Source organism: Dermacentor variabilis, chromosome 2, assembly GCF_050947875.1.
Source record: "Dermacentor variabilis isolate Ectoservices chromosome 2, ASM5094787v1, whole genome shotgun sequence".
Taxonomy (NCBI): Eukaryota; Metazoa; Arthropoda; class Arachnida; order Ixodida; family Ixodidae; genus Dermacentor; species Dermacentor variabilis.
This window is the reverse complement of record NC_134569.1, coordinates 184,221,363-184,242,878: the sequence shown is the minus strand read 5'-3', so window position 1 is coordinate 184,242,878 and position 21,516 is coordinate 184,221,363. Positions and strand designations below refer to the sequence as shown.

At 48.4% G+C, this 21,516-nt stretch overlaps 1 protein-coding gene across 1 annotated transcript in view; it reads right to left on the bottom strand.

Annotated features, from left to right (window-relative positions):
- The window catches only part of LOC142570592 (phospholipid-transporting ATPase ABCA3-like), a 145,698-nt gene that overhangs the window by 37,669 nt on the left and 86,513 nt on the right, over positions 1-21,516 (bottom strand). The window contains exons 11-13 of the mRNA XM_075678962.1: positions 11,521-11,731; positions 8,989-9,241; positions 4,550-4,617 (exon numbers count right to left, since the gene is read on the bottom strand). Of these exons, the coding sequence (XP_075535077.1) occupies positions 4,550-4,617; positions 8,989-9,241; positions 11,521-11,731 (532 nt within the window). The remainder of the gene's footprint in view (positions 1-4,549; positions 4,618-8,988; positions 9,242-11,520; positions 11,732-21,516) is intronic.

Below are 21,516 nucleotides of genomic sequence, written 5' to 3'. Positions count from 1 at the left end.
TCTTCGTGGGATATATGCTGATGCGGCATAAATTATTAGAGCTGCTAAGTATGTCATTACATCATCAAAACTGAAAGCACAAACATCATCCCAGGCAAACAGCGTAAGTTCGCCAAACCGTGTCCAGTCTCCTGAATCGATTTTCCATCTAGGAACTTGTGCATAGCATTGATCTGGTTTTGTTAGCTTTAGGACAATTGGAAAGTAGTCGCGTTCGTAAGGATTCATTCTCACAGTCTGCTCAAGGCATGGCATGTGTGTACTTGACGCTATGCTTATGTCTATCGACGACAATGTTTTATATGAAACGCTATATAATATAGTCCATTTCTTATGAGAATTTCCCTTTTTTCTTTCACGAAAAAAGGGAAATTTTCTAGTAGGCGAGCCCTCGCATAGCAATGAGAGTGTCCCGATAGGGATCTTTGTGTGCATTTGTATCTGCCACAAGTATATAGGCTTTGGAAAGTTAATTGTTAAGGCTCTGAAAGTCTGTTTTGTGCAGTTGGTAGCTGGTAGAAATGTAGACCGAAGTGATTGTGACTAGCTTATTGAACAACGACGCTCGGACAACAACGGCTTCCATGAACGTCTAGAGTTGCTGGCAGGCAACCCCTTTATCAACAATTATAGCCACACCGCCCGACGAGGCGAGAGCATCGTCGAGGTCTCCGAAAGATGTCATAGTGTCTAAGAAAGATTATCCGTCCGGATTTTCGGTGTGTTTCCTGAACACACAGCACCTCCGGACTTGATTTTCTAAAGAAGTTCTTTAACCTCATCTAGACTGCGCAGAAGTCGCCTAACATTCCACCAGATTATTTGTGTGTCCATATTTCAGGCGAGGTTTGTGCTGTGTCTAATAAAGTATCGTTAACATACAAAGCCATTTTGGGGCCCCGATATCTTTTTTTTTTGAGCAGTCGAGATATTCTCAACGCTCCTTTGGCTCTAGTGATGCTGTTTGACTAGAAGTAACGTCCATAACCTCTTGCGGGGCGCAGGAGACTCGCTCTTGCGAACGGTGCGTTTGCCATGAAGGCTGCACCTTGGGAGACGAGACCTTTGAGGGCACCAACTCAGAGGTTGACGGGCCCTTCTTGGATGGCCCAGCTGCGGCAGCTGACACCGAAACAAAAAGTGGTGTTACACAGAAGCCATTTTGCCGGACTGGATTGGAAACCACTAGATGCCGAGTTACGCGTATTAACTAAGACCGCACAGAAGGTACTGCAGCACCTTGCTTGCGAATACAATCGCAATGCCAGCTGCACATCCACGGGCATTATTTCTGCGGACCTAGACAGTAAAACCGAATTACTATAGTACAATTCACCGCAAAGCAGTAGCTTCAAGAGCTGCAGCCATGCAGGTAGCAACCACAGTTGAATATTTCCTCAACATCATCTGGCATGAAGTTAGGCGTGACATTCTGCAACCGAAGCCCGACGTACACTATGTCACTCCAACAACCCCTGCCGGCATGCGGTCGCCGGAATTACACGCTGGCATGCTACACCTGCCAACCGTGCAGAATGCTACATCTGCGGTTTCCCGTGCCAGCGCCAACTGACTCCACGCAATGCACCCTTTTGAGCAGAGCTGAGGCTTCGAAAAAGCGACGTATGGCACACCTCCGACAGGGTGCCCCCTTTTTTTCTTACTGCCGAAAAGCCATGAACCTTATACAAAACGTGCGCATACCCCCGAGCAACTCTTCGTGGCTATCCTCTAAATACCATTTGCCCCCCATAATGGCGAAAAACTAATCGAAATCGAAGGATACCTGTCTGGACAACGCAGCCTAACTGCCGTTGACCAGAGCGAGCCGTGCTCGACAGCTCCAACATGTTATCGATCACCAATTCCACATGCATCTAAATTTTTCGAAGAAAGCGTTCACTAACCCCATGTAGGGAAACTAAGGCGAGTGGCTTCGGCAGGCGAGCCCGCTGAAGTTTAAAAAGCAAGCATCCTTGATCAAGCGGATAGCGCGGTAGTGACGATTAGAAAAGGGTGAACAAGACAGACATACAAAAAAATCTCGTTAGAATTGCGTGTTACCATGGAAGATTGTATATTGAATCGATTAGTGGATAGAGCTGTTAATTATTCGGTCAAAAGCAACGCACTCTCAATGGTACTGCAGACACTTTTGATGCCGTGCAGTGGACCGCAGGTACGCACAGAAAGCGATAACTTCATTACGCCCCTCGGAAGAAGCGCAGCAAGAATCGTAACTTGATGTTTTACCTGTATCGCTCACTTTATTGTGCCCTCGGAATTTTGGGAAGATGATGAAATACAGAGAATTGAGTTCTTGCTAGTGAACGGTGTCATAATCAACTGCTAGTGCGTCTTTCCAATGTAGCAAGTTAAAGGTACGCGTGACAAAACACGCCGGACTTACGTGGTATCGACGATGACGTAACAGTGTTGAGACAATACAATGGAACTTTTCGCGTTAAGAAATTAAACATACGATGACTCCGCAGGTACAGTGGATACGAAGGTGAAACTACTGCTCAATAATGGTATTCTTGTGGCACATGGCACTGCCCATCTAGGCACCGAGCAATGCCATGTACTACAAGCCATGTAAGGGAACTTCAGGATGTCGCAAGGAACCCAACCATCTAATTCCTACACAGTTTTACTATAGTGACGATTTATGTCACTATAGTAAAAGACGACGCCACCAGCATCAGTTTCAATCAACCGAATCCGTCGCCAACCCAGAAGGCTGTAATACGAGATTTCATCGCCCGAATGTTCCTCCACTTCATCAAGGTACTACGCCGCGCAATTGCTAAGCACCGTACAGTAAGCGGCGAAACAACCGCGTCTGTACGATACACCAACACCTGTAGCATCACCGAAGGAAAGGGGGATTATGAAGAGTCAAGCGCAAAACATGCTTCAAGACAATGTCAACCAGCAACCAAACAGCCCGTAGGCGTGGCCCGCAGTGCTGTTTCTGAACTAATCACGAAAAAATTTCACCAACGATTACGATACTCCCTAACGCGAAATTTTAGTGCAGCTGTATACGTGCTTTCATTTCGCAGTATATTGGCTGGTGCAGGCAATGTGTCTCGTGCGACGCGTTGCAAACTGAGCGATGTGTAGTGCAACAGCCTCGCTAATCGAGAGATCGCGAGAGGTGGCGCGTGGGTGCGATTGATAGCAGCCGCCGCAGACAGACCTTCGCTCATGAAGCGCTTTGTTTGCGTACAGACGAAGCGCGCTACTATGTCGCCATCTCATAGCCATCGTCACCGCAAAGCCCATCTTGCTCGGTACTGTGCTTTTCCTCTCACGCTTTTCCCGTACCCTCCTTCTCCGCTTTCCATCTCGTGGTTCTGCTGCACGCTCCTCCTCCGTTTTCCTCTTCGGACTCTCTTTGCTATCGCAGCCTTTCGTCTCCCGCTGCGTTCCACGTTCTTTTTTCATCCTTTGCTGTGTTCATTCACTCAGTTACGAAAGAGCGCGGCACAGGAACGGGCGCCTAAAAGCCGCACTCTAAAATTTAACAGCGCGAACAAACGCGGTGTATACCCCCTACCACACGTCGATCACAACCTGGATCGCCTACGACACACAAATATTTCTCCTTCTTGGAAGTTAAAGTGGCAAAGTGGAATGCATAAGACAGACCACAAAAAAATGCTATGTTTGTGACCCAAGACGAATTGTAGAAGTTGAACGCTTCCATTCGACCTGTTTTGCGCACTGGCGACGTTCCAGGGTAAGATGGACAATACACTCTGCGGACTCAAATGGCAGTTGTGCTTAGACACTTGGTGGACAGGGCACTTTCTGCAGCATTTAATCTGCAGGCACAGCAACTGAGTTTATTGCTCAAGGCTACCCACTCACCAGGTCTAACAACCGAACCAGAAAAGTGCCAGTTGCGATTTCAAGAGTTTCATAATATGGCACATGTAATCAACGCTCAAGGTGTCGGCCTTGACCCGGACAACATTTCGGAAGATGGAAGACGAAAGGTCAGTCTAGCCATATTTCGGTCTATGGAGTTATTTCAGGCGTGAACTTCTCCGAAATCGCTCGGCCTCTATGAAGACTCACGAATTGACTATCTCTACGTTGTATACTGAGCAAAAAATATTGCTCACTTGTTTAGCCCATTAGCGCCCACTGTACGAGTCCTATCTCTTCGAATGAAAGAGCAGAGACGCTCGATTGTGCCAATTATTTGTTGCCTTGTATGATGCATGCTGCCTCTTTCTTACCCCATTAAGTCTTTTTTGTTACTATGTGGACTAGCCATTGAAGCACTGCCGCTCCGAATAGCACCCTTCGGAGTCCACCACACCCAGCCATCGTATCAACATTAAACACATCCAACTACGGTTCACCTACTCGGCATTATACCAGTACAATGCTGGCATGATATAGAACAAGGAACGCTTGTACTTTCCTGAGGTCTACCGAGTGCCTTCAATTTGGGCATTAAGAATATCGCAGAGCAAGTTTTTTTTTCTGATCACGCAAAGCACTATGACATGTAGGCAGTGCTATAACTTACTCTGTACAGATCTTATGTCCATGTGCTGATCATCCTCTCCGTCATGCGGGACCCAAAGATTGTTTATTCTGAAAAGAAAGCCAAGATATATATATGTATCTAACATGGTGCCTCTACGCCTTTATCCAATAAACAAGTCAGAATGAATGTAAACTTCCTAGGTATACTCTGTGGCGCAAAATACATCTCTTGAAAATCCCTTTTCAAGAAATGTATTTTGCGCCGCAGAGTATACCGAGGAAATCTAAGCACCAACTTGTTCAAGAAGAAGTCCTTTTTTAAATGTAAACTGACAAGGATATTGCCTGCTGCAATGACTAGAGATAACGTGCTTAAATTCGGTCATTTAGTTAAGCTTACTGTGCTAGAGAGAAAGCCTTGGGCATTATAAAAGCCACCAAAAATTTCAAAGAACTGCATGACATCCAGCAAAAAGAGGCCAAGAAAGGGGCGACAATATCGTATCATCGAATCTCGCTGATGAAGCTGGAGCATTAACTGAAAGCTTCAAATTCTCAAGGGTCTCTGAGTTCTTTGAGCGAGAGTGTTAAACAAAAGTTCGCGCATCCTCCAAAGACGTCAAAAGTTTGTTCGACTGACTTTCTCAAGGCCACGTGTACGAAGAATTGACAAACTAGGCCAATAAGTATGAGGGTGTGAGATTCCAGAACAGCATTTCCATGTCACTAACTGATTCAACGTAACATTTACTTTACTCTAACATTTTACCTGCAATTGGCGTTTGTCGCGCACCATGGCAACTGCTTCATCTAAAGGGATGTGATAAGCATTTGACCACGCCACTTCAATAAGAGAGAGAGAGAGAGAGAGTGAGATAGAAGCTTTATTGATATGCTGCATATGTTAGCCTGACCGCCTGGCATGCTACTCCAGGTTCTGGGAGATGATTACGATATCATCATCATTACCAGCCTATTTTATATCAACTGCACGACGAAGGCCTTTCCTTGGGACCTCCAATTAACCATTAACATTGCGCTAGCTGACTCCAACTTACGCATGAGAATTTCCTAATTTCATCACCCCACCTAGTTTTCTACCATCCTTGACTGTGCTTTCCTTCCCTTGGCACCCATTCTGTAACTAATGGTCCAACAATTATCTACCCTAGGCACTAAATACGGCCTTGCTCAGCTCCATTCTTTCGCAAAATGTAAACTAGAATATCCGCTGTGCCCTTTTCTCTCTCGAATCCACACCCCTCTTTTCCTGTCTCTTCACGTTACGCCTAGCATTTTTCGTTCCATTACTGTTTGCGAAGTCCTTAACTTGTTTTTGAGCTTCTTCGTTAAACTCTAAGTTTATGCCCCATGTGTTGACACCCGTAGAATGGATTGATTGTACACTTTCATTTTTAACGACAGTGGTAGGCACCCAGTCAGGATTGCGTCATCTCTCAAGTATGCACTCCAACCCATATTTATTTTTCTGTAAATTTCCTTCTCATTATCACGGTCCCCTATGAGTAATTGACCTAGAAAAACGCATTCCTGTACATATTCCTGAGGCTGACTGGCGATCTTGAATATTTGTTCCCTTGCCAGGCTATTGATCATTATCTTTGTTCTTCTGAACATTAATCTTCAACCCATCTCTTACACTTTCTCGGTTAAGGTAACCAATTATTAGTTGTAATCCCTCGCCAGTGTTCCTGAACAAGACAATGTCATCTGAAAACTGAGCGTCGTTGAGATATTCGCAGTTTATCCTCATTCCTAAGACTTCCCTGTGCAATAGTTTGAATACTTCTAAGCATGCAGTGAATAGCATGGAAGAGATTGCATCTCCTTGCCGGATCGCTTTCTTGATAGATAGCTTTCTACTTTTCCTGTGGAACACCAAGGCAGCTGTGGAATCTTTGTAGATTATAGATTCGATACGCACAACGATAAACACTTAAAAGTACATACGGTCGCACACAAACATATAAACTATAAATGTAATTACAGGGTTTCGTGCCACATCAAAAAATATTTGTCAAGTATTCATTTAAGGAAAAAATATCGTAAAAGGCTGCAGTAAGAAGCACGCCTAAATTGTGAAAGCAGCCACAATCAAGTCCTTCATAATTCAATCACTGGCGCCCTTGTGTTGAACAGGTGGGGTGCTGTCTGAATGACAGGTTGCGAAAACTTCTTGTGCGTTCGCTCAAACAAACCTTGGAATGACACGTAGTTTTCTGAAGAGATATGATTTGAAATCACGTGAAGTTTATAAATCCTGCATTAGCTATACACGAGAAGAGGTGTGCGTAAGCACAATGTTATTAATATTTCAGAAAAAATGAGTTGGTCCCTTTTTTTTCGGTGGGAGGAGCTACATGCGCGCCGTCCACGGAGTTGTCTTTCGGGGAAATAAAATTCAACAGTTATTTGGCAGTGCGTTGCCCTGTTGTTCTCGCTCTGTTTCCTCTTTGGCGTTGTTTACCCAAACTTAATACTGACCAACTATTTGTCGCTCCAGCGACCTCTTCACTCTGAATATTTATGAGGGAAGCGAGCGCTTTACTTCTGAGGGCGGACAAGATGTAATGACCGAGAGAAACCAGCGTTTCCACTGATAAATGAGGTTACACAACAACTTGACAACGTTATTTTATCATTTACAACGTCCTGGCAACATATTTCGGTAAGTATAGTCTGCTGATTTACTGATATTCAATGTGACAAATTCTTTAATATATATTGCACGATCAATCTGGCTGATTTCCTTGTGCGTGCAGCCAGATTCCTCAAAGAAACCTGTCATTTCCCAGTCGCCGAGAAGAGTTACACGCTTGCCACATTAGACTGTAGTCCTCCGCGAAACATCACCGCGTGTGGTTTGAGCTCCCTAACGTCTCCCGCGGTTTCGTTACTTTAACAGAACTGCTGTAAGCACTTATCGTAATTTTTCCAGCTACTTATTTGGCTGGCTACAGATGTGAAATTACTTAGTAATCGGCCGACTTATGAAGCAGAGTATATCGCGTGCGAGTACATTCTATCAAAATCCTAAATATTTTATGTAAATTGAATTACACCAATCTTGCTAGAGATGGTATCCAGAGAATCATGTTTAAGCTGGATTGAAAATTTCGAGTGATAATTTATAACCTGGCAGAGAAATGGTTATATGATCTATGATATTGATTATAAAGGATGTCCTTGGCTTTCACTGTCACGAAGGTTATAACTATAAAGCTATCTTTCAGTCCCTACATTAAAAATGTTCGAAAACTGATCGCCCATCTCCAATGGCAGCTCCAGCTTTTGGGCCTTCACCTTCGCTTTTTGTTACGACCAGATTGTCCATCCGACCGCTTTTTACATGGCGATGTAATTAAATCTTTTATGATCCGTTGTGTTGCCTCGTCTCTGCCTGGATCCTGTGTGTAGATCAACCTGGTCAAGCTCCAGACCACTAAATCAGTGCTACGCCTAAATACTCGTGAGATCCTTTCCAGCCAGGTGCAATGTATCTGTGTTGTACTGACGATGACGAATTAAACGCCGGAGAAAGTGAGAGCTAAGAAGTAATATATTTTTTTTTTTGGGGGGGGGCGAACATGTGATTAGGAAACAAGCAACCCGTGAGAACAATATGGACGAGCACAGTCGTCCTATAGATCTACTTAACTGTATCAAATGCGTCCACTATCGATACATGTGGCATCATACATTAGAGTAATCATTGCTGCTCAAGCAAATTCGAGAATGTGCAGCATTATTAGAATGTGCGACATTGTTGAAAATGTCGAATTTTGTGGCCCTGTCTTGCGCCAAAGGATAACTTGATAAGCGCTATCATAAAGCAAAAATCAACGCCGAATAAAAGCGAGTAATTACAAATGGCTATGGCGTTGCGGTGCAGAAAACAAGTTTGCGGGTAAAATCCTACCGGGCTGCCACGAGGTGATGAGCCAAAATGCAGAAGCGCTCATCTGCTTTTGCATAAAATTGGTGCCCGGTAAAACCTGCACGTGATAAAAAAATGTGCGGAGTCCCCAGCTACAGTGTGCCTCAAAATCAGATCATGATTTTTCCACATAAGACCTCAGAATTTGATAATTTATAATGACGGGTCTCACTCTCTTGCTCTTCATAGGCAGTAAAGCAACATATAAAAAACTTTTATGCGGTAACATGCACAAGTCCAAGTGTCCACGACGCACAGAACAATGTCATGGAATTATTCCCTCCGATTGTAATCGCCACGGGCCTCCGGTAGCTTTAGTGCTTTGTTGGCCATCAGAGAAGAATCAAGGCTGCAACCGCTCCATAGTACTGTCTTTGGTTGACTAGGAAAGCTGCCTGGTTTGCAACTCCACATAAGCTTACGAGAAAATGTCTATTTTAAACCTGCTTCCAGTTGTCACTACACTATCCCACTACTTGTACTGTTTCTGCGAAGCGCGCCGTCTTATGATGCCAGCTCACTTGATATATGCGTCCGCCATTGTGGCGACGCTGACGCCAAAGCTCGCAATTCCCAGGCGTTCGGACTCTTCCTCGAGCTGCTTGAACATCTTTGCGAAGCCCTTGTGCTCGATGGTCTGCAATGCGAGCGTTGTGGTGCCTTGCTTTACGTCCTGCAAGATGGCGGTCGGTGCGGTCTCGCGAACAATGTTCAGCGTCTCCTTGAGGTCGAAATCGGCTGACTCCGTGTTCACGGTGATTGTGTAGCCCACACCTGCACAAGCGATGATGGAGCTGAAGTTGTTTTCAGTGCGTGCGTAGAGTGAAGAAATATTCCATACGCTTGGAATCTTATACTGGTCAAGATACAGGAGTCCGCAGTTGGACATAATGCATGCGCATTGAAGGTTCTGCAGAAAGATTATGTAAATGATGAGACACACGGATTGGGCATTTTTTAAAGTCTATGTTTGCTATCTCCAGTAACGTCTCCGTATCTCGGCAGCAGCATATGATGAAAAGACGCCATGATGCCTACGTCCTTACTTCATTGTAGGTTCAGAAGTAAATTTGTGAATGCCTTACTTCTAAGCATTTTTAATGGAGCTCTGATAACAGCAATACAAGGTTTCTTTCCTTTACGAGTTTTTTAGGCTGGGCATTCGGATATAGCATGCGTAATTTTGGTGTCATAAGCGGCCGACGACAATGCTCGGTTGTTTAATAATGGAGCCATAATTTTCAACACATGCTAGTCGGAATATTTGCTATAACCTCTCATTTTGTTACTGATTTAGCAAGCTTCTGATTTCTGATGTATCTTTTTTCGCTCTTAAAGAGAAATTTTAGTGACAAGTGCAAAGAGTCCTCAGCTAAATAACTGATTCCCACTGCAGAGAAAGTATATTAACGAGTATTATCCACATAACTTTTTAAACTGCGCATCACCAAGCTGAGGAAACACGCAGCTGATTCAGCGAAGTTCACAAAACTTAGTGCAAAATGTACAACGACCAATACGTGCAAAATCTGCTTTATTTTCAAATTTTCAAATTAAGTTTTTGGTGATTGCTTAATGATTTCTGGAATGACGGCGAAATTATTTTTCTTTTTGTCGTCTTTTGAGGAGTGTACAACATTGCGACAATTTACGCCAGCAGTGTGCATATATACTCTTATACTTCAAGACGACGCGCGCGTTCGGAAAGTGTTCAATTCTTTGGGCCATTGACACAATGTTCAAGATAGCATAGCTTAGTTGAAAGTGTGGTGCGTGTGAAAGAGCCTACAAAACAAATGAGGTGGCAAACCTGGATGAAGCTATGTGTAAGCGTGCGATGAAGAATAATGCACTTACAATCGTATTTGGATAGTAGCGAAAGAAGCGACCATTTACGAAGTCAATATCAAGTCGAGAACCGATAAATATGAAGCCTACCAAGTAATCTCATCAATTATTCTGAAAACTGATATTCAACCACACAATCTGAAAGCATATTCAAAAACAGGCCATAGTGAATATTCACTCCAATTTTCTCGGTAATCCTTTGTAATATGTCTCATGTTGGTTAGAAATAATCCTGTTTTCTAAGCACCTGCGCACAAGTCGAGTATATGCGCCTGTATCAGTTGAACTGAGAAAAATATGTCAGTAGAAACACTTTAGTTGTCATACAGTTCTCAGTTATATGTTACGTATTCTTACGCATTCTTACGTTTCACGTGTTACGGTACAACTTTGTGCGAAATTCCAGCTATCCAGTGAAAAGCCTCGTAACTGCATGTTGTGATAAGGTGACAACAGCGACGACACAGTGACGATGATGGCATGACGACTAAGGCGGTGCCACGACGACTAATATGCCTTGTTGACTGACATATGAGAGAGTGCAAATCCGTCTTTGAAAGACGAACGCTTAAAACCGTTCGTGCGCCGAAGCCACGCGGCGGATTATGGCTGGTATGGTGCGTGACTGTATCGTCTTCTGCTGCTTTTCATGGTGCGGGGAACGCACGCAACTGTACGCATGCGTCTGAAATCGGGTACAGCTTTGCGGTTAGCACATCCAGCTCCCTACTGCGCCTTGCTGAAGGAGCAACAGTTCGACCTGCTGTAGAGCAAAATTGGCACTGTTGCGAGACAGGGCGACAGGAGCAGCTACAGGACCTCCTTTCAAAGTTTAGTTTGAAAGTTTATTGCTTCCAAGTGGCTACATGTTTTTGACAGATGTAAAATACAAAACGAGGTCCCATAGTCGAAGACTAGCCTGTCAGCCTCACGGTAGACAAGAAGACAACGAATATTAGAAAGGCATACAGTGATGGAGAGTAGGTTTCGTATCAGTCACATCGTTGCGCTGTCATCCACAATGGCTGCGGAAGTCACGCAGATCGTAAACGCGCAGAGGTCCTTGTCACTCTAATCTTCCTATTGATCAAATGTCTTTGAAGATGCGCTTGCGCTTTTGCGTATGTTTCCCCTTTTGGCTGAGTTATCGGCTACTTCAGTGCTGTTTTTTTTTCTTTTCAGAGCAGAAAAGTCTCATTACGAACCGCAGGATTCCTTGAGGAAGGCTGGTGAGCCGGCGCAAATGAGCTTCCCGGAGCTCAGCATGACGATCCGGTCTGCGAGAACTTCGGCTTCCTCCATGTCGTGCGTCGAGAGCAAGATGGTCGTGTCCTTGCGGAGTGCGCTCAACAAGTCCCAGATGCTGCGTCGCGTTTCGGGGTCCATCCCGGTCGTCGGCTCGTCCAGGATCAGCAGCTGTACGAGCACAAAGCGTAGAAAAAAAAATGCCACCCTACGTCACACGTCACGTGAAGGAAACTCCCTGACGGAAAAAAGTAAGCACTATACTATATAGTTTCCGAAGGGCTATATCTGCTAGAACTTTTGTTGATGGCACATTAAATATTGCCGAATATGATTTATAATCGTTCGTTAAGCAATACAAGAGCACAAGAGCACATTTTTTGATGTATTGTAATTTGAAAGCCAACCAGGCTTTGGCCCCCCTAATACCAACAAAGGGTTTCCCCTAAAGATACGCTCGCAGCGGTAGGTAAAGGATTTTGGCGTTGTACGGCGTATTGCGAGGTCGCATGTTCGGCTCCAGGAGATGGTGGCGACGACCTTGGGGCGGAATACAAGAGACTCTCGTATAGCGTGCAGAAGGGGCACTCGTGGTGGTGCCACAGAATCCTTCTGATACGGCGTCCCCAGTAGCCTACCCTGCGGCTTCGCGACTTTAAAGGCCAACTGCAACAAAGTGTTGGACCACGTATAAGTATATATATGTATGTATGTATATGAGGCCTCCGTCCAAAATTTTGACGTTTGAAATGCAAGTGTAAAAGCCACGAAAAGCTGGTAATATAGCCGGTATTTTTAAAGCCATCCAGCGGGTGGAGGACAACGCCGGTCTACACCATGTCGAATAGCCAAACTGAAGCACTCAGCGCGACCACGTACTCGAGCAGGTGGGAGTACCAGGCGCTAGGGTTGGTAATATCGTTGAATGATTAATCGATTAAACATATCCCATAAACGGCTAATCTTCATACACGTAAACCTTTTATTTAAACGACCTAATCGTTTAGATCTGTTCGATTAATCGTTTTATAGAGTTTGACAGGAGTGGCGCGAAATTTTTAGAATCGTGCTGAAATGGTGGCGTACAAGCAGTGACTGTGGTAGAGCGACTGTCGACTATTTTTCCTAGTGATGCCGATCCGACCGCTTCCCTTCTCTGCCCGCCCACCGCACACACCACCACGCGGCGCGAAGGCAAAGGCTGCAAATGCCCTCGCAATTCAAGGCATGCTATAGACCGTTTTTTTTTTCATGGGTGCCACCATATTGCTGCGCAGTGGCCCCATCTACGGGCAGTCGGCATGATGACTTGGGTGAGCGCTCCGTTTTGCATGGCAGGTATACGCTCGGCGGTAGTTTCTGGCGTTAGGTATCGCGCTCGTGCGGTCTATTTAGTATGACGTGGCGTCTTCTACGTGGAAAACGGTTCTGTGAGACGTACTGAAGTGGTTTAAGTCGGTATGGCCGGACTTTCTGCTGGTGTTGAAGCGGACGGAGCACGCAGCGCAATGTGTGCGCGCCTGTTTGCTTTGTACGTTTCCAAGCAGCTCCCTTGGGTAATTTAAAATTGCACAAAATGCAGCGGGAACGGTAGTTCATCGGCGTATGCAGCAGAATTTCATCGGCGGTACAGCCCTAACACGCGCTTTTATTAACCCGTGTTTTTGGTGACTTTGTTGGCTAGTGTACCCATCTCAATCAATAAATTGGCAATTACTCTTCTTGAGGCGACTTCGACTGCAGTTATTCGGCGATGTCACATGTATTCATCGGCAGAAAAATCACAACGGCATATGCAGAGATTGCACCGTACGGATTTGTTTGATATAAGTCTGCACTAACGACGGGTGCTTATTATTCAGGTACAGAAGCAGCATTGTGGCAAGGGTAGAATAAAAAAAAACCATCGAGAGATCGCATCACTCAACAAAATTTATCGGCTAGTCAACATGAGCTCCACGTCATGTAAATGGGGTTCATGGCGTTTGTCTGCGGGACACACCCTGTACGTATGTGGACCATGTTGTCCCAAGCACCGGTAACATCGTGTTCATACCCGCTCGCACAGAGGTCAGCATCTTCCCTACAGCTGTCACCACAGAAGAGAGAGAGAAAGTAAAACATCTTTAGTAATCATATTTGAATGGCGAGAGCAGTGTGGGAGGAACCCTCAGTCCAGGGTCCCTAAGATGATTCTAGCGATATTTCGAGCCCATTGTATCACAGCTCGGAGGACCCCGGGAGGTCCGTAGCGGAGGGCATCGTCCCACAGCTCTTTGTTGCGTAGGGGGTAAAGGAGAGTTGGCAAGGGAGGAAAGATGTTTGCACTGCACTCAATCGTGACGTGGAAGATTGTGGGCGAGCTGCGACAGCCAGGGCAACGACCTGCAAAACAGTGCGGGTAGAATTTATTGAGAGAGACAAGATTTGGAAAAGTTGCGGTTTGCAACTGGCGTAACGCCACTGCTTCCTCCAGCGAGGCGGTGGTGCGGCGTGGGTGCGACGAATGCGTGTATAATGACGGAGTATATCTTTGTAACGGAGCAAGGGATCCCCCAACTCAGAACTAGTCGCCTCACCACGCCGAGTCTCCCGGAGGGAAATTTCTCGGGCAACCGCATGTGCGCGTTCGTTACCCGGCAGCGAGGTATGACCAGGGGTCCAGAGTAAGTGGATGCGGGAAGGTGTGGTTGGTGTATTTTGCGGGATCTGTTTAAGAATTTGGTGCGCCGCTCTCGGGATGCCATGTCCTGATAGGAACGCCCGGCATGCCTGTTGCGAGTCTGTCAATATATACAGTTCCTCAGGAACACGGATGGCGTATCGAATCGCAAGAGCAACACCAAGAATTTCTCCGTAAGCGGCATTGGTTCTGCGCATTGCAGCAAAGTCTCTCAGGGATTCGTTGCCATCCAAAACTACCGAGGTATAGCCCTCTTGAGTGCGTGATGTGTCCGTGTATAAAGTATGTGTTTCCGGGATGTTTGCAAGCATGCGTCCAATGAATCGTACACGGGTTTTGCGCCGCCGTTTGTCATGCTCGGGGTGCATATTACGTGGCAATGGATGAATACTTAGTACTTGGCGTATCGCTGACGACACGATTGTTGGACGGGTTTCAGACTCAAGGGGTGGGACAGAGTATCTAGAGGTGTGAGAAGATGGCGGCCAGTAGGAGTGAGTAGGAGGCGCTGGCGATGGCTGACCCAATGAGCCTCTAGCAGCTCGCTTAGTGTTATGTGTCCCTAAGTTAAGGAGACGGTGTGTGGAAGTATAATTCGGTAGGCCATTCGCCAGCTTCGTCGCTTTGCAAATCATTGCGTCTATGCGAAGTTGTTGCGCTTGGGTCAACCGCTGAAATGGGAGATGGTATCTAAGGCGGCTGATCGCGCATGCCTCCACCAAGCGCAGCAGGTCCTCTTCTCGAAGGCCCGAGCGCCTGTTGGAGACCCTCCGGATCATGGCCAGAATTTGCTCAATCTGTCTGGATAGAAGGGAAACAGTGTAATTTAACCTGCCATCCGCTTGGACGTGTATGCCGAGGATACGAGCACGATTAACCTGTGGTATCGGTGTGCCATCCACGTGCACAGTGATATGGGGAGCAGAGGAACGGTTCCGGGGGCGAATGATTATGAGCTCAGACTTTTCCGGAGCACATATTAAGCTGCATTTTCTCGCGTACTCGGAAACTGTATCGACTGCTTGCTGCAGTCGGTCCTGGATGGCTCCACCGGAACCCCGTGTCGACCAGATAGTAATGTCGTCCGCATAAATAGCGTGGGCGACATCAGGGACCTGGTCGAGTAGCCCGGGGAGTCCTGCGAGCGCGATATTGAATAGAGTAGGGGAAAGAACTGAGGCCTGGGGTGTCCCACCTCCTACGAGGCGAATCGTACAGGATCGATGCGGTCCAATTCCTACGGTGGCTGTGCGATCTCGAAGAAATGCGCGGATATAGTTGTACATAAGAAATCCACAGTGTGAATGTGCAACATTGCGAAGGTTGAGGTCATGTTCAACATTATCGAATGCCCCTATTAGGTCTAAGGCGATAAGTGCTCTCGTTTGGGCGGACGACGGAGGTCCTATGACTTCGTCCCGCAATTCTAAAAGCACATCTTTGGCAGACAGATGAGCCTGATATCGGAATTGAGAGTTAGAAAAGAATGATTTTTCTTCGAGGAAGGGCTGCAGTCGCCGCAAGAGTACATGCTCCATGAGCTTACCAATACAGTATGTTAGGGAGATGGGTCGTAAGTTTTCTAACAGGCTTGCCCGGTTTGGGGATCAGTGTGATGTCGGCGTGTCGCCATGCTTGGGGAAGCATGCCCTTGCACCAGCAATCATTGAAGATATGGGTGATGTGGTTAATATCCGCGTCACTGAGGTTACGAAGGGTGGCAAATCGGATGTGGTCGGCTCCCGGTGCCGTGTTGCGGCGTAGGTCTTGTAGGACTACCCGCACCTCGTCAGATGTGATGTCTGCATCGAACAATTCGTTCGCCTCGCCTACATAAGGATAGTCAGGGTACTGCGGCGGCGGGCCTGTGGGTATGAAATGCTTCTCTAGCTCTCTGAGGACCAGACATCGTCCCTGTACTCGTGCATTAGGATGTGCAACTGTTGAAATGTTTTTCCCTTTGTTGTGGTGGGGTCTGTGAGTGAGCGAAGAATCGACCACGTTTTTGCTGTGCTCAATGTGCCTGAGAGGCAATTGCAAAATCCTCGCCAGTTATTCCTCGTAAGAATCTCTGCATACTCCAGAGATTCCCGTGTAATTTGATCTATACGTTTCCTAAGTTTGCGGCTGAGGCGTTGTCGTTTCCATCGTCGTGTCAACCCTCTGCGGGCGTTCCAAAGATGAAATAAATGCGGGTCTATGTCTGGTGTCTCGGCTGTGGTGCGCAGTCTGCTCGTGGTGGCCTCTAGATCATGTGCGAGACAGTCAAGCCAGCGTTAGTACCCTTGGCGCTCAGGTGGGTCCTGGCGACGTTCCGTGAATTTAACCCAATCCGTTATACGCACATTTCGCTCGGGCTTGCGCGCACGCCGTAATGACAAGGTGGTCGCCACAATGTAGTGGTCACTACCAAGGTACTCCTGTAAAGGCCCGTGCGCAACGACTGGGCCAGTATTGCGCACGAAGATAAGGTCAGGGCAGGTGTCACGTGATACGCTGTTGCCCATCCGAGTGGGGTGCTCTGGGTCGGTAAGCAGTGTGTATCTCATGTTACAGATGGCATTCCATAAGCGGGTCCCTTTAGCCTGCAATTTAACGTAACCCCATGCAGTAAGCGTTCAAGTCGCCGGCCGCCACACAAACCCGTCCAAACCTACCAAATTCTGTTAGTAGGTGCTGAAAACAGTGCGTTCGCGAATGGGGTGAACTGTATGAATTGAGTATAAACATACTCTCGCTGCGTTTACCTTGCGTAATTATTTCCAATATTTGGTGAGGAATGTCAATGTTAGTGGTATGCATGCGACATGTAACATGTTTCGAAACTAAGGCTCCCACAAGGGAAGAGACACCCGAGAGTGTGCTGTAGCCGGATAAAGAGGGGGTGCAATTTACTTCCTGTAAGAGGATGACATCCGGAGGGTTCATCGATGTGGCGATATACTGCTGTAGGGAACCTCGTTTTCGGCGGAATCCCCTACGATTCCACTGCCACACCACTAGTTGCTGCGCGTTACGCGGCGCCATCATCATCGCGAGAGGAAGCAGGCGGTCGTGCATAGGGATGCGGGCGCCGGGTGCCCACATTTGAAGGTTGCGGCCGAGAGCCTTGGTCGGAAAGCGCGCTTTCGTTGTTACCGCTAAGCTCAGGAACTTGCATGCGTGCGAAAGTGCACTCTACACATGATTTCACTTGCTCCGTAAGCCCTATTTGAAGGACCTCCATTTGGCGTTCTATCCTGTCCAGAGCCGCCTGCATACTAGTGCTCATGTCTGCCACGAGCGCGTCCATTTGTTTTTGCAGGCGCTCACATCGCGCCTCCATGTCACGACGTAGGCGGGCTATTTCTATTAGAGGATCGGGATTTGGTGACGAATTGGTAATAGGGGAAGGGGTAGGGAGAGATTTACTGGGCGGAGCGAGCTGTGGGGGACCCTCCGCCCGACCTACCTCCCGAGGCGCTTCCATTGCTGCTTTCTTCTCCGGGGTCCGCTGCACCCCTGAAGGGACCAGGGTCACCTTGGCTATGGCGTTGGTCTGCATGGCCTTCTTGTAGGGTTGTTGGGAAGATGGGGGAGGAGGGCGCTTCTCTGGGAGGCGCACCGATGCCTCGCGGGATCGGGACCGAGACTTGAACTTGCGATGGGATCTCGAACGGGTCTCCGACCGGACTTTTCTGGTCTCCTTCGTTGGGGCGCGCTACGTTCGGGTCTCCGCCGTATCTGTGGTAGTGGTCCGGTCGCTGGAGGGTTGGAGTTCATGCTGCTCTTTCTCGAGAGCTTTCCGCACCCAAGCTTTGTTCAGTGTCTGCCTAGCACGCCGCGGGCAGTTTGGATCCGCTGTAGGGTGGGTGCCGTCACAGGATCTGCAGTGTGGGATGCACGGATGTGACGGGGTGGGGTTGTCAGTCCCGCACGTAGCGCAAATGACCACGTGTGGCGTAGGACAGTAATCAGCCCAATGGCCGAGCTTGTGACATATCTTGCAAACCAATTGGCGGGGTCGATGGGGGTAGCAGCGGAGTTCTGCACCATAGAAACGCACGCAGCGAGGCACTTTAAGTCCTTCAAATGTATCAACGCAACGTTGGTTTGACCCATCATTCGTGCTTGAAGTATTTGAGTTCCAGGAGCCAAAAGCTCATCCACTAGCTTGGAAGACGGTGTACCGCGCAAAAGACTAGGAACAATTCCCTTGCATGAGTTGTCTGGGGCCGCAAAACATGTTGTGATGGGATAGACCCGCTGACCAGGGTTCACCTCCCTCACCTTGTACAATGCGTCGGCTACGAGTGACTGGGATGTGCTGATGATTGCCAAGTTCTGCTGAGGTCGCAGTCGGAATATGATGTCCTGACGATTCTCGCTGGTCAAGCCGGCTGCACTCCATAGAGCACTGGCGAGTTCTGGGCGCGTCCACTTATCGAGACAAAGTCCTCCGTGAGGCCGCAGAATTATCTTTTCATCGTGCAAAGGAAGTTGAGGCAGGTTCTGATTCCGACTGCGCTTGCGTACGGCAGGCTGGGAGATGTTTTCTGCAGGCTGGGACACGCAACCCTCCAAGATGTTGTCGGACGGTTGCGTCTTAGCGCGCGTTTGACGGATGCGTCGCTTATGGTGGTGAAAACTTTTAATTGCTGCAAGAGAGTTTGGGAGCCACAGAGTGGCCCCGCTACATGGTCGGCGTCCCTAGTCCGGGACATCGCATGACAATGCCCCGTCTCTCGCCCGTTTCACCAGAGCCCTTTGGGACTCAAGCGAGGAGCAGTTGAGGAGGGCAGTCTCCCATGCCTCTCTGGAAGGGGTAGGGGGAGGGGGGAGGTGGGGATTTTGAGTACATGCCCACACCATGTGGAAGATATCACAGGTCTCCCCACAGTGCGGGCATCGCCCATCCGTGTTAGGATCGTAATGCTTTAAGATTGCAGGACAGAGCAGAGTACCTGTCTGCAGGCGCCTTAAAGTTCGCTCCTCCGTCTTACTCAGCCCCTTGGCAGGGGCCGGGAAAAGGCGGTGGTTGTCGCTATAATGCGTTATTATTTCCCTGAATCGCAGCAGCGGCTGGTTAGTCTCCGAGCCAGAAGAGCTGGGATGAGGAGCCCGGTAAATAAGCGCTCGGGCAGCCGCGTCAGCGGCCTCATTACCTCGTACGCCCTGATGGCCAGGAGCCCAAATGATTCTTTTCGGTGTTGGATCAGTGGCAGTCCGTCTTAGAATGCAAGCAGCTAAGGGGGAGATCTCCCCAGCCAAGTAATGATCACATGCTTTTCGGGAGTCCGTAATGATTATTCTCGAATTGGCGTGGGCGGCAGCAAGCGCTATCGCTACTTCCTCGGCTCGCATTGAATTCGGTGCTCGAGAAGAGAGTCCATCGACGTGCATTTCCTGGTGAACAACAGCGGCCGTGTAAAATCCCGTGGGCGACGGCCCTGCTACGTCTACATAATATACACCGGGTCGGGAGCCGTGTTGTCTCTCAAGAGCCCGAGCCCGCGCTTGTCGTCTGTTTTCGTGCATGTCAGTGTCCATGTTACGGGGGAGCGGGGAGACCTAGAGCATATGGCGCCACAGTACTGGAATACGCTCCGTCTCCTCTGGAGTGCAGTCGTGTTGGATGTGTAAGCGGTTTAGCAGGCGGCGCCCAGTGGCCGTCTGCATGAGCCGCGTGTATTGGTTCACGAGGTGGGCCTCCCGCCGCTCCTGGTAGGAGTTTAGCACCCCCAATGCCTTCAGTTTGGCATTAGAGGTAGCCACCAGGAGATCCAGGGCTCGCTTAGTTGCCTTGCGGATGATGGCGTCTATTCGCGCCTCGTCTTGCTTAGTAGTGCGGAGATATGGCACGGCGTAGAGGATCCGGCTAGTCACGAAGGCATAGACGAGCCGAAGCGCGTCCCTGCACCGCAGACCGCCCCGCTTGTTGGAAACGCGGCGGATCATACGCCCTACCTGTTCGCCTACTCTCTTGAGTTTCACAATGGTGGAGTCCGATCTGAGTCTGTGGTGAATGAAAAGGCCCAGAATACGGAGCTCCTCCACCTCTCTAATAGGACCTCCTGACAGAGAGATGTGAATTGCTCTCCTATCCTTTGGGTTCGCTCTGACATGCAGAAGCTCTGATTTCGTTGGAGCACATTGGAGCCCACAGTCCACAGCATACGCATCGACTATGGAAGCGGCCTGCTGAAGGCGGGCCTCCATGTCCCCCAGGCTCCCCTCAGTGGTCCAAATTGTAATGTCATCTGCATATAACGCGTGTTGAAAGCCTTCCACCCGGGCCAGTTGGCTTGGGAGGCGCATCATAGCTAGGTTGAACAGGAGCGGTGATAACACCGCTCCCTGAGGGGTACCCCGTGTTCCCATCATGTAAGGGCCGTATTCCTCGCCCTCAATCCGAAGGAAGGCCTGGCGATTAGTCAAGAAATCTCTTACATAAGCGTAGGCCCTAGCCCCACAATCGGTAGAACTCAAGATGGCCAGGATGCTTCCGTGTTTAACATTGTCGAAAGCCCCTTTAGGATCAAGGGCGAGGATGGCTTTGTCATTGTGTTGCATAGTTGTGGGTCGTATTACATCCCTGTGCAGCTGGAGAAGGACATCCTGTGCAGACATGTGGGGGCGAAACCCGAACACGGTGACTGCAAAGAAGTCCTTACTCTCCAGGTATGGAGAGAGGCAATCCCAAACCATCGTCTCCATAAGCTTGCCCGCACATGAGGTCAGTGATATGGGCCTCAGGTTGTCCGTATTCACGGCCTTACCTGTTTTAGGGTCGCTTATGTATGACTGTCTTCCAACAGCCACCTGTGTCGTCGTCAGTTTTGTCGTCGTAAATGTTCGGGGCAGCATCTTCCTCCATCCTTTGGCGACGATGGCGACAAATTGGCGACGGTGGGATCGGCGGCCACTCCCGCGGTATCCACTCGGCCGTCTTCGTTGTTGTCGAGGAACGCGGGGCGGCGTTCTCCGTCGCCGATTGCGTCTTCTGCTCGTTGGAAAATGACGTTGCGGTAGATAAATGCTCCATCGAAACAGAGCGGTGAATTAGCCGAAGGCTCTTTGCACGCCCGTTTAGAACATGGGCCTCGGAAGAGCTGGTCGCTTGGCGCTTTTGGTTCATGCTGTAGAAAACACGCCAAGGCAGCTATGGCCCCGGCAGGGGCAGCCGCGTTGGAACTACTTCAGAGCTGTAGAGGCGCGGGGAGCGGCACAAAAGTCCCGGGAAGAAAAGGCGGTCGGTGGGAAACGGCAAGAAAGCCGCTTCCCATATGACTCC